The 12,277-nt window shown below is 38.7% G+C and overlaps 1 protein-coding gene across 3 annotated transcripts in view; it reads left to right on the top strand.

Annotated features, from left to right (window-relative positions):
* The window catches only part of AOX1 (aldehyde oxidase 1), a 38,550-nt gene extending 26,918 nt beyond the window's left edge, over positions 1-11,632 (top strand). The window contains exons 25-35 of one of the 3 annotated variants that reach the window (XM_041403222.1): positions 597-788; positions 1,078-1,305; positions 2,345-2,440; positions 3,135-3,263; positions 3,756-3,830; positions 5,642-5,694; positions 7,293-7,407; positions 8,016-8,081; positions 8,667-8,855; positions 9,282-9,449; positions 10,353-11,632. In XM_041403222.1, the coding sequence (XP_041259156.1) occupies positions 597-788; positions 1,078-1,305; positions 2,345-2,440; positions 3,135-3,263; positions 3,756-3,830; positions 5,642-5,694; positions 7,293-7,407; positions 8,016-8,081; positions 8,667-8,855; positions 9,282-9,449; positions 10,353-10,412 (1,371 nt within the window). In that variant the 3' untranslated portion in view covers positions 10,413-11,632. The other 2 variants (XM_041403221.1, XM_041403220.1) reach the window with 2 other exon arrangements.
* The last annotated feature ends 645 nt before the right edge of the window (positions 11,633-12,277 follow it).

Raw genomic sequence — 12,277 nt, 5'->3', positions numbered from 1 at the left:
AGCTGTAACTGAAATGTTTGCTGTACTACCCCTCATCTGCTAATTTGAGGTCTCTAGGATAGCATTTTCCCCCTCATGTGGTTTTGTAACACCTCTAAATGAAAAACTTGAGGACCAGAGGACGCTGTAGACTGCAGTACATATGCTTTCTGGTGGCACTGAACCTTAAGTGTGGATTTCCATAGGATATGGTAGTTCAGAATGCTTTCATCAGTTGCTTTCATAGCTACTCTTGCTGTAAATCTAATCTGTCTATTTTTAGTTTGTGTGGCTTTTGGTATTGAAGTAGGAGCAAAATCAGTCATAAAATGACATACCTGCTACATCCATAACTGTTGATAACATCCAAGTACAAGTAACATCAGCTGTGTTCTGTATCAAAAAAAACCCCTGAAAATTAATATATTGCATGAAAAATGTATTAATGAAGTCTGTATACATGCATGAGTACTCTTAATGCCAATGAGTGCCAGAAACTTAATGTTAAAGCTACTTGCCTGAAGCTCTTTTATATAAGAGATGAGGAAGATTTAAAAGTTAACTTGAAAGAAGCACTGTTCTGACATTAAACTAGATCTGTTTGTCCTCTACCTCAGGTAGGAGAAGTATCCTTATTAAAAATGGACAATGCATACAAGATTCCCAACTTGAGATGCTGGGCTTATGTCTGCAAAACAAACTTGCCATCAAATACAGCATTCCGAGGCTTTGGCTTTCCTCAGTCAGGACTGGTGACAGAAACTTGGATAACAGACGTTGCAGATAAAACTGGTTTATCACCAGAAAAGGTGACTAAATGAAGGCATCTTCTCTCCTGAATTGAAGCCTGTGGAACTGGAAAATTAAAAACCTTTAGAACAGTTTAATTGTTTGAACAAGTCTTTTCTAAGCCTAACATAATTTGTGCTGAAATTCATATTTCTTTTAATCTATGTCTGGTTGTTGAATGAATAGCATGGTCTTACAAACTGGTAATTGTTAAAAAAAATACAGTGATGTTGTTGTCTATTAGTCCCCCCACATGGTCAGTTTGCCTTTAACAGGATTGTGAGGTAGCTGAAATTTCATTTTTTTCAGATTAGGGACATAAATATGTATAAGAAGAGTGAGCAGACACACTTCAAACAAAAACTTGATCCACAGAATTTAATACGGTGCTGGAACGAATGTATGGAGAAATCTTCATATTACAGTAGGAGAGCAGCTATCAATGAATTTAACAAACAAAATTACTGGAAGAAAAGAGGGATTGCCATTGTACCAATGAAATTTCCATTTGGACTAGGCACACCTTACCTTTCTCAGGTGAGTTTCATTAAGTGTAAGTGAGCTAAGCATTTTATCCATAGAAGATTACAGTCACTTTATCTGAAGATACAAAATAAATATGCATTCTTTTTCTGCAAAATTATAATCCTCCTGATGATTGTTCCCTGAGGAGGCTGTAGTAGCCTGTAGCTCTTTTCAAGCTGAGATCAAAGCTGCCTGGTTTTCAGGACCCAGGCAGCTTGGACCCTGCCTCCTGAAAGGCTAATCCCATCTGTTGAGGTGCAGCGTTGGAATAGGTGAGTTGAACGCACTTAGAAAAAGGTTTTGAAGACTGATAGCAGAATATTCATTGAATAAGTTGTCCACTCCAGAAATAGTTCTGAGCCTCCTCTTTCTGCCTGTGGATGTATTATGGGATGCTGCTCTGAAAGACTTAAATCCTTTGAGGCGTCAAAGGCTAAGGTTACGGAAGCAAAAAAGGACAGTAGTATTTTTGCTCCTTGTATTTTTTTTAATGTTGGGTGTTCAGTGCTTCTGAAACAGACAACATTCTATCAACTAAAATTAATTAATTGACTGACTTGTGTCATAGCAAACTGGCTGTCTTTGTTCAACATTAAAGTCACAGGGTCTTTGTAGTCTACAGTGCTACTACTAGTCCAGGAAAAAAATCTCATTTGGAAATTCAACCTGTGCTGTTTAAAAGCCTCCAGGGCTCTGCCATGTCAATGAGAGAGAAAATGGAACTTGCAGCAAATTGCACACAGAGCCCTTAGTGAGGGGTTTCCTCCCATTTCTTCTGGAACCACTGAGATACTGTTGCCAGGTGTGGGTTTGTTTCAGGATCTAATAACAGAAAAGACCACAATACAAGGATTTGTATCTTTTTCTTTCAAAGTTCATTACAGAGGACGAGCAGCCAGTAGACTTTCAAATTTTGCCTTCTATTCAAAAGCACTAAACAGATTAACAATATGAAGTGTTTAAGTGTATTTCAGGTTTTTTTATTCAGTTCATTACCACATACAACACATTTCCTCACTAGTCTGATATTGATTTTGTTTTTCTTTTTTAGGCTGCTGCACTGGTTCATATTTATACTGATGGGTCTGTGCTCCTGACACATGGTGGAATTGAAATGGGGCAGGGTATTCATACAAAAATGATCCAGGTAACAAATTACCTAAATAAATACTGCTATGTGCTTTATCTATCATGCAGATAAACAATGTGAAGGTTTTCTTTTTGGTTAATTAGTGTACCAGCAGGACAGTTTCTTTATTAGCATAACCACTGCTACTTTACATTGATAGAGTTAGAAGGTAAAGTTGCCTTCATTAATTCATAAAGGCAGAAGGAAGGAAAAAACAGACTGTTTTTTGTTCTTCCAATAGCATGTGAAGAGGCTTATTAGAAATAAGATTTTTGGGGGCTGATCCCATAAAACCCATAGTGAAAAAGGCAGAGATTACTCGGATTGATATAGTCAGGATGATAACATCATATCCTTTTTGGTTAATGGATAATTCTGAGACAGCTCTGTAAAGGTATTTATAAAGTCAATGAAAGTTTGGGACCTCGGCTTGTGTAATTTGCTGGAAGTCTTACAGGGTATAAGCAGGAAAGTGAGGAATGAGTGTTGGACTTCAGAGTCTCAATCCAGAGTTTGAGTGCAGCTAGAACATTGTATTTTTCTAAGTACTACCAAATTGGACAGAATTATTTCAGTTGGAGATTGGAAGAGAACTTGTTAAAATTTTTATCTTTCCTGCTACTACTGACTTCTAGCAAATACTGGGGAATTGTTGGAGTGTTTAGGTCTTTTCTAAAACACAAAATAAAAGACTATGTTGTTCCTGGAACAGGTTGCCAGTCGGGAATTGAACATCCCCATGTCATGTATCCACTTCTGTGAAACGAGCACAACAACTGTTCCCAATGCATGTGCCTCGGTGGGATCTGCAGGGACAGATGTCAATGGCATGGCTGTGAAGGTAAAGAATAGTATTTAGTTGAAAAAAATACCCTATCCCTTGAAGTGTTTGCTTGCCAGACTTTAGGCCCTTGTGATCCCATATATATCAAGTTTGGGATTATCAAGAATACTGCTGGAGATGGCCAAGAAGACACATGACTTGACAGTTTCTCAGGAATGGTGTTTGAGTTTTCAAAATGTGATCTGGACTCTCCCAAAAAGGCTTATACTTGACAAAATCTCTGTTTCATATAACAAGCTAACTAGACCCATACAAATCTTGCACCCTGTTCATGTTTGAAATCTACTGATTCATACAGATCCCAGCCCTTGTAACTTAACCATTTACACGTTTTATGTCTTTGTAGTCAATATGACACTTCCTGCAACACCTTTTCAAACTAAGATGACAGTAAAGCATATACTAATTAAATAGTAACTAGAACATAACTTGAATAGTACCAAATGTATCTGTGTTAATTTTGTGGTATATTCTCCCAATTCTCACCAGGATGCTTGCCACACTCTTCTGAAACGCCTGCAGCCCATCATCGAGAAGAACCCAACAGGGTCCTGGAATGATTGGGTAAGATCTGTGAATCCTACTGAATGTGTTTGAGTGCTGGCAGAAACTGTGATAAATGTACTGTAGTCTATAAATCTGCTCAGCCTAATAATCCTCAAGTAAATAATCCTCAAGTTAAAAACTGTAGAAACAAGCTATCTCACAAAAAGGTGAAACTCAAGGTTCTTGGCCAGGTACAAATGATTATGTGGAAGATGATAATTAGATTTATTGCTGGTAATATTTGAATATTGCCAGTGCGATATCCAAGTAACAAATCTGTAATCTGTTACAATGGATTATAGTAAAATCAGGTTATGGTCCCTCCTGTTGAGTCACGAGCATCAGTGAGATCCCCGGCTTTCTAAACTTCTCAGAGGGGTCTAGGTGCAGCCAGGTCTGCTTAGTCTCAGATGTGGTCCACAGCCTATGTGTGAAGGGTTACAATATGTTGTAGTGTAACCTCAGCCAGCCACCAAGCATCGTGCAACTGCTCACTCATTCCCCCACCAGTGGAATCAGGGAAAGAGTCCCAAGAGCGAAAGCTAGAAAACTTGTGCGTTTGATTAAAGACAGTTTAATGGATAAAGCAAAAGCCATACACACAACCAAAGCAGAGCAAGTAATTCTTTCACTCTTTCCCATGGGCAAGCAGGTGCTCAGCCACCTCCATGAGATCAGGGTGCCATCACATGTCATGGTTACTTGGGAAGACAAACACCAGCACTTCCAACGTCCCCCTGTTCCTCCTGCTTCCCCCACTTTGTATTCTGAGCATGATGCCATATGGTCTGGAATATCCCTTTGGACAGTTATTCCAGCTTCCCATGCACCTCCAGCCTGCTTGCTAGTGGGGCAATCCAAAAACCAGAAAAGGCCTTAGCTCTGTCTAAGCCCTTCTTAGGAATAACAATAAAACACTAATCCAAAACACCTGATCTCCTCTGACAGATATACAATTAATCTGGATCATTCAGACACACCAGAATTCTTATCAAAAATGGCTGACCAAAGAAGGAATGTTAATATATGTAGAGAAGTAACTTTGTATCTTGGAACGTCAGTACAACCCAACCAAAAGCCTCACAAAAATTTCTTGACTTGTAAACTAAGTAAATCGAACATGAGAATCACTCAAAGGGAATAAATTTGGGTCCTCATATTGTCACTTTTATGACTGGCAGAACTTTACAAAGAGCATTTATCTTGAAAAATGTCATTTTTGTGCAAATAGGTCATGCAGATCTTTTGTGTCAGTGTGGTGGCTTGACCTTGTCTGGACTCCAGGTGCCCAACAAAGTGCTTTATCACTCCCTTTCTCAGTGAGATAGGGGAAGAAAATAAGGTGGAAAAAAGCCAACAAGTCAGTGGGTTAAGATAAAGGCAGTTTATCCAAGAAAAAGCAAAAGGTTGCACATGCACCCAGTTGCATGACCCAGTATAATCAGTGACTTATCAAGCAGCTCTGGTTAGCTGACAGAGAGACCCATCTCTGTTGAACACGATCAGAAAAACTGAGCAGAGCCCTTTCTGACTATGGCATTGCCAGTAATAAAGATTTGTAAGAACACTGCTGTTGACAGGTCTATTCCTTCTTGTATTGCCAAAAGAATTCAGATTGTTCATGCAAGAGGGGTTTAGTTCTGTGGTATTAGACACCATGTGCAGCTAAACATGCTTAACTCAGTTTGTCTTTCTTCACAATTTTGACTGTTTGGGTTTTAAGTAAATATGTGTGGGTAAGTATATATATAAATAAAGTAAATATGACTATGCTGTGTTCCTTCCTGACTCCTTCCTTGGTTTACCATAAGCACTGCTATATTTTTCAGATTAGAGAAGCTTTTGAACAGAGTGTGAGCCTTTCAGCTACTGGCTATTTTAGGTAATATATTTTTATTCCTTAAAAATGCATAAATTAGACTAGGACTGATTTCTGAAGATAATTAATGCTGTAAAGAGAATGTTCTGTCTAATAGGTCTTTCTAATGGCTCATTTTATGTTTTATATAATTAGTTGGTATATGGAGGGTTGGAAACATAAAGTTTAGGTGTTAATTTATGTCTAGTCCTCTGTGGCCTCTCTAGAAAGTATTAAAAGAATATTTTATGCCATCCTTTGCTCTATGGTTTCACATTGAGCAAACCAGTCAGTGTCAAGAAAGTGCTGCCTATAAGTCATGTGCAAAGTGGGATATAGTTGATTTACTGGAGCTGGATTACTATAAGCTATAAATGTCATTGTTCCCACTGCTCTCAGAGCAGTCTCTTGGTCCTTTTTCTTAGAATTCTTTCACAGTTTTTATAAAGAGCCAGAAATGAAAAATTTTTGTGCTATAACTCAGGTGGGATTCAAAGCTAAGCTTTTCTCTTGGCCTGCTGTGACTTATCTCTTCTCTTCTTCTGCTGGTGGTTCTTCCTTATCAATAGCAACTTTTCAGGTCTCTGGCAGTCTGGAGTAAGTTGAAAGGGCACTTGGGAAAACCATACTTTAATAAAACACCAAGAAATATCCAAATCAAATGTCCCTTCCTGCTGTTAAGCCTGTTCAAGTATGTTTTCTGCTTATGCAGCCCTTCAGGAATGTTGATATCACCAAAGTAATGCACAACACTCATACTTTGCTATTGATATTTAATGGTGTCCAAAAACATCTGCACATCCTGTATTGATCTAGCTCTTAGCCAGTCATATTCTCTACTTCCAAGAATCTCAAAGGCAGCTGAGGTAAATGGATTATGAGAAGTTGAGTGTATGGATTTTGTGTATCCCTTTCTTGGTACATGGTTCTGTATTATATAATTGCTTTATGATAATCTTAAATATGCTCAACAAAGACATTTGAGTCATACATAGTCAAAAAATACACCTTAGTCACATAGCTCCCATGTTTGGAAGATAGCACATTTCACTGTTCTCTCATGTCCTTGGATTTACCCCATCATTCCTGACTACTATGGTGTCCTCTGTTAATCCCACTCCCGTTCAAGTAATTACACCTTTATTTCAATATTCCTCTTTTAACACTCTCACTCAATTCTGTAGGCTGTTTCTGTAATTTTGACTTTTTCATTTATCTCTTGTAAATTATTTTTTCATAGGTCCTCACAAATTTTCCTCCCTTTTTCTAAATTCCGTTATGTGCTATTACCCCAGTAACCACTATGTTAAATGTTTATTCTGTATTTGTACTGTGCTTTTATTAGTATATTTCTATGATTATGCTGGTTATAGACTCTCCTGAGCTGAAATAGCTTTTTTGTCTGCTACATTTTATATAAATACCAGAGGCTTCAAACCTAAAATAGTGGTGCTCTGTAGGTTTTCATGAAATTTTGAAGTTCTGAGCTGTTACTTAAGATTTCACTTAAGATGTTTAACTTAAGATTTCACAATCAGTTTCAAACTTATTGTGTGTACCTGCTTTGTTATAATGCAAACTGTGGTCATTTTTCTTCTTGTGGACTTTGTTTCTTCCACCAGAGGTTACAATGAATACATGGACTGGGAGAAAGGGGAAGGACAGCCATTCACATATTTTCTTTTTGGAGCTGCTTGTTCAGAGGTTGAAATTAACTGTCTAACAGGAGATCACAAGGTAATAACTGAGTGTCAGAGAAGTTTTGAAAGTAATGTGAATAAGGTTTGCTCCAGCAATCAATCAGATTTGGGGTTAATAAGTCAACTGTCTTCACATGTTAGTAAATATATCAATGGTGTAAATATGAATTACAGGTGGAGCAGAATGGAAGCTGTGCAGTATTAACCAGCTTCTGACATACATGTCAATGTCATATGTGCTCACCTTTTGGGTTATGGCTGACATCTAATGTGTTCTTTGCTTGTTCTGTCCCTGTATGCCAGCAAACACCTTATAGCAATATTCAGTTTCCAGGCCTTTGGCCATCTGGACAGCTAAAGGCTATAGACTGATGGCCATATGGCCTCTTTCTGTACATTTGTATGAGGGTTTCCTTGAGCAATGGGAGAAATCTGGCAGGGCTGTCTCTGGCCAAACTTCTGTAAAAATTGAGACAAACCCATTTTGCCTCTGATGAGATATTGGATGTTATTCTGAAATTATGTACATGGAGGGCCTCTATATCAGTATTTCTTATTTCACTGAATTCCAGCTCTAACCCACATTATTTTCTAATGCTTTAATTCCATCTCTCTGGGTGTTATAAATTTAAATTTTATTAACAGAACCTCAGAACAGACATTGTTATGGACATTGGATGCAGCATAAATCCAGCTGTGGATATAGGACAGGTACGTGCCAAGAATTTTCTGATGCCTTATTTCTATTACACTATTGTCCTCATGTGAAATGATAATTACCTCATTCAGAAAATATTCATTTCTTACTGGATTATAGATCTTATTAGAATGTCTCTTGCCTATAGACTCGCTCCTATTGAATCAGTGTCAGAACTCTATAGATGTCAAAGAAGCTTGAATTTTACCCATGGTTTTACCCTGTAATACTTCCTGTATGTGTGGATGTCTTCTGTCTACTGGACTGAAATCCTGTTTGTGATCTACAGTCTCCAAGTTGTTTGATCTGCCTTCCTTCCTTCCTTGCTAGCAAGGAAACATCTTTATTCATTGCAGGCTGGTCCACAGATCTCATTGCTTCCTTATACAAGCATTTATCTTCTCAGGTGTGAGAGAGGATTGTGAAAGCTTTTCCATTATAGTTGCCCCAAAATGTTGAAGCATCTCGTTAGGCAGACATTAGTGCGTTAGTCCTCACATATATCACAGTAACAGCTAGTGATGCAAATGAGTTCTTGGTGAAGTTTTCTCAGTTAACCAACATGAGTACATAAATGCTATTTATTTTCTTATTTAAAGATTGAAGGTGCTTTTGTTCAAGGTGTTGGACTGTATACAATGGAGGAGTTGAAGTATTCTTCAGAAGGAGTCCTCTATACTCGGGGTCCAGATCAGTATAAGATCCCTGCTGTTTGTGATATTCCAGAACAGTTTAGTGTTTCCCTGTTGTCACCTTCTCAAAATCCTTATGCCATCTATGCATCCAAGGTAAGCAGATGATCACAGGGCCTAGTTCTTACATCCCAGGCCAAACTGAGAAATTACTTTGATATAAAACACATAAGTTTTCAGTTCCTCTCCTTTAGCATTTCAAACAAGTGTCCAGTAAATTGTTTTTTTATAACATCAGGGAAGCTAATAAGACATAAAGCCAAATATTGTTGTGTCACTTTAATGGTTGGCAGGTAGTGATTTTAGAGTTTTGGTAACAGACCGTACACAAAAGCTGCAAGATCAGTTTAAAACCATACTTTTAAATGTGGTGATAAACTGAAAAGTTAGAATAAAAATATTAATTGATGGAGAAATTATAATGTTATTCAGAGTATGCAGCTCACTTGTGTGACTGTGCAATACAAAATAGGACTCTGTGTGTGTATTTATGAGAGACTGGCTTTGTAATATCTTTTTCAGGGGATAGGTGAGGCAGGATTTTTCTTGGGATGCTCTGTGTTCTTCGCTTTGAGGGATGCAGTAACTTGTGTGAGAACTGAAAGAGGACTGAAAAAGACCTTTGCACTGAACAGCCCCCTGACTGCTGAGCAAATACGGGCAAACTGCGCTGATGCCTTTACTGAGCTGGTAAGAGAAGCTGGGGGAAGGCTCTGTGCAACAGTGGCTAGGTAGGAGTGCTTGCTGATTTTGGCACCCCTGAATAGTGGAGTGCCTAATGATGTCTCCAATCAGTCATGCTTTAAATACAGCTCCTTGTAATTGAAATGTCTGGTAACAGGTCTCATTCACACAAGTTGGTTTTTTTTTTGCTTTGAAATCTACATAATTTTTACAGCCCTCTCTTTCCCTGAACCCTCCTCCTTTCTTCTGCATGTCAAATCCCATAGAGGATTAAATAGCTCATCTTATTAACATGCAATGGATCAGGCTCTAAGCCTTCTTCCTTCTCCTTCCAGGTGCTTTGCCCCACTGACTGCATGCTGGCACTGTCACTTCATTCTAGTTCTCCTTGCTATGCCCAGTACTCTTTGGGAGAGAAATAATTAACTCAGAGCTAACACAAAGAGACAGAAGCAAAACAAACAAAGCAATACCCTTCATATAATGCTGATCCTTTGTGCTCTGTTTTCTGCAACTGTTCACTGTAGTTCCACTGTTATTACAATTCTTTTTCTGGGTAAGTTTTTACTTAGTGAGGCAAGGTCCTTGCCAGCATATAAATCCATGCTGTGCCCTGAACCTCTGTGGCTCTGCTATGGAAACTCTTGAGCTCTCATTCACAGATTACTGCCATGGTATTTCTGTGGCTGGGGTGAGGCACCACTGGCCCCTGGATCAGTAGGTTTGTGGGTGTACTCTCATTGCAGAAGCTTGCAGTAGGTGAGATCCACCAGAGCAGGGACCATGCTTCTCCATCCCTCTTTAGTCCTAATCCCAGTTATCACTGACTTGGAGGCACCTGATAAGGGCAGTGTTGGGAGGTTGCCAGTCAAATAAAGTCACTGTTGTCATTTCTTACTTATCTCTTAGATGGCAAACAATGAAGCTTCTTCCTCCTTGGGCCACATCTGTGTGAATAACAAACCATAGTGCACAAGACCGGAATGGAAAACTGATTTACTGCCCCAAGACACACTAATCAACACACAGATAAATGTATTTTCTCTTTTTCTGAATAGAATCAGCTACCAAAAATATGCACTTCATATCTTACATCCTTATCTTCATTCTTCCTCCAGTGTACACATTACAGTAATTTGCTTAAATGACTGCATTTAATTGTCAGAAATAAATCTTCTGCATTTGAACCATATGTTTTCAACAAAAAAGATCTGATTAGCACAGCTTAAATGCTGCAGGAGATGAAAGCTAGAATGAAGTGTAAAGGTATGCTAGATAACTTACTGTCATGTATTACACTTAACAACTTCATATGATAAATGATTTTCTAATGGCTTCAGCTAATTTTCTAATTTAGATTTGAGTCTTGCAGTGAAGTGTAAGTGCATAGATCTCTGTCAAAGAATCAGAATCTTGTTTGTTGGATTCAGAACCTTTTTGACCAGAAGTGATACTCTGACTTGTAGTAAGGCTGGTTTAGAATCTTTTGGCACAGGTATCTTTGTGTTAAAAACATGCAAGAAACAACAGTTATGATTCTCTTTTGCTATGCCAGGCAAGTTGCCATGGCTGGTCTAGATATATAGAATTTTATCCCAAAAGTTGACAGAGTTGTAATTTCCACCAGAAGCTTTCTTTATCTCATGGAGCAAGCCAAAAGCCTCTAAACAGAATGGGAAAATTGACATGGAGCTCAGTGTGCTTTGAATGGGAGAATGGATGATATGTCAGCCTGCAGGCTCTTACTATTTCACTACCTTTCAGTGTTCCGAAATTTCTCTTGTCTTCCCTTCATTTTTTGAGCTGATATGTATCTGTGACAGAAATCAGGTCAGTCACTTTAACAGCTTTTGCATTGGCTATTAAGATATGAAATCTTTATTGTTTCAATTTGTCTCTCTGTAACCATGGTGAGGTGGTGAAATGCAGTTGCTTAAACACAGGTGTCTAGAGCATTTTAGATGTCATAAGGCAGTAGAGACATGGCACAGGACTGGAAGAAATGATGCAGCAGCTTGAGACCAGGCAGGTAACAGTAACTGTAATCAGTGGAAGTGGTACTGAAGGTGACTTAGCCAGCTGAAGCCTTTTTGGGGTTTACTTCATTTTCTTCACTTTCTTTGTATTAATTTGGCTTTTATATATTGCTAGAAGTCAATAAATTAAATGTGAATGCTGCTGTCACAGTTTTTCTGATTTGAAACATTTTCTTAATTTCACTCTTTGGTGTTGCAGTCTGATTATAAGAGATGCCTCTGCCTAAGGTGCAAATGAGACTCTGTGCCCAAGTCAATATTCCCAGAGTCATTCTTCTGGAAGTACTACCTTTCTAGAGTCCAGGTCCTGGGTATCCATGGGGCATACATGCCATTCCACTCATTTGAGATAGCTTGTGTATAAGCACTTGTTTGCTTTCCCATATTTTGTCACAGTGGGAATTTTTTCGCAGTGCTAACCAAACCTTTACTTCTGGTAGGTCTGGAATCAGCTCCTTCCTGCTGCACCAACTGTGCTTATCTCAGGCTCCATTATCTTAAGGAGACAGTGTTTTAGACAGGCAACAGTCCTTACATATGGGTTTGTCAAGGCCAGCTTGCAAACCCACATGTCAATAACAGCCCAAAATATGTGTGAATCTGGGATACACTGAAGCAGGGAGCATACAGATCTGCTGAACTGGGAGGATGTTCTATTGTCTCTTGTATTATGTACCAGCACGGGTTCTTGTTCATTACAGGTAAGTCAAATCTTGTCAAAATCTTGCCCAAGCCTTGCAGGCAATGACGTCTCCCCGCCTGCAGTACTGAAGTGTTCACACTCCAAGGATCCATCAC

This window comes from Onychostruthus taczanowskii, unplaced genomic scaffold (genome assembly GCF_017590055.1).
Source record: "Onychostruthus taczanowskii isolate IOZ18803 unplaced genomic scaffold, ASM1759005v1 scaffold20, whole genome shotgun sequence".
In the NCBI taxonomy this organism is placed as follows: domain Eukaryota; kingdom Metazoa; phylum Chordata; class Aves; order Passeriformes; family Passeridae; genus Onychostruthus; species Onychostruthus taczanowskii.
Note: the sequence above shows the minus strand (reverse complement) of the source record. Positions and strands in the feature narration are given on the sequence as shown.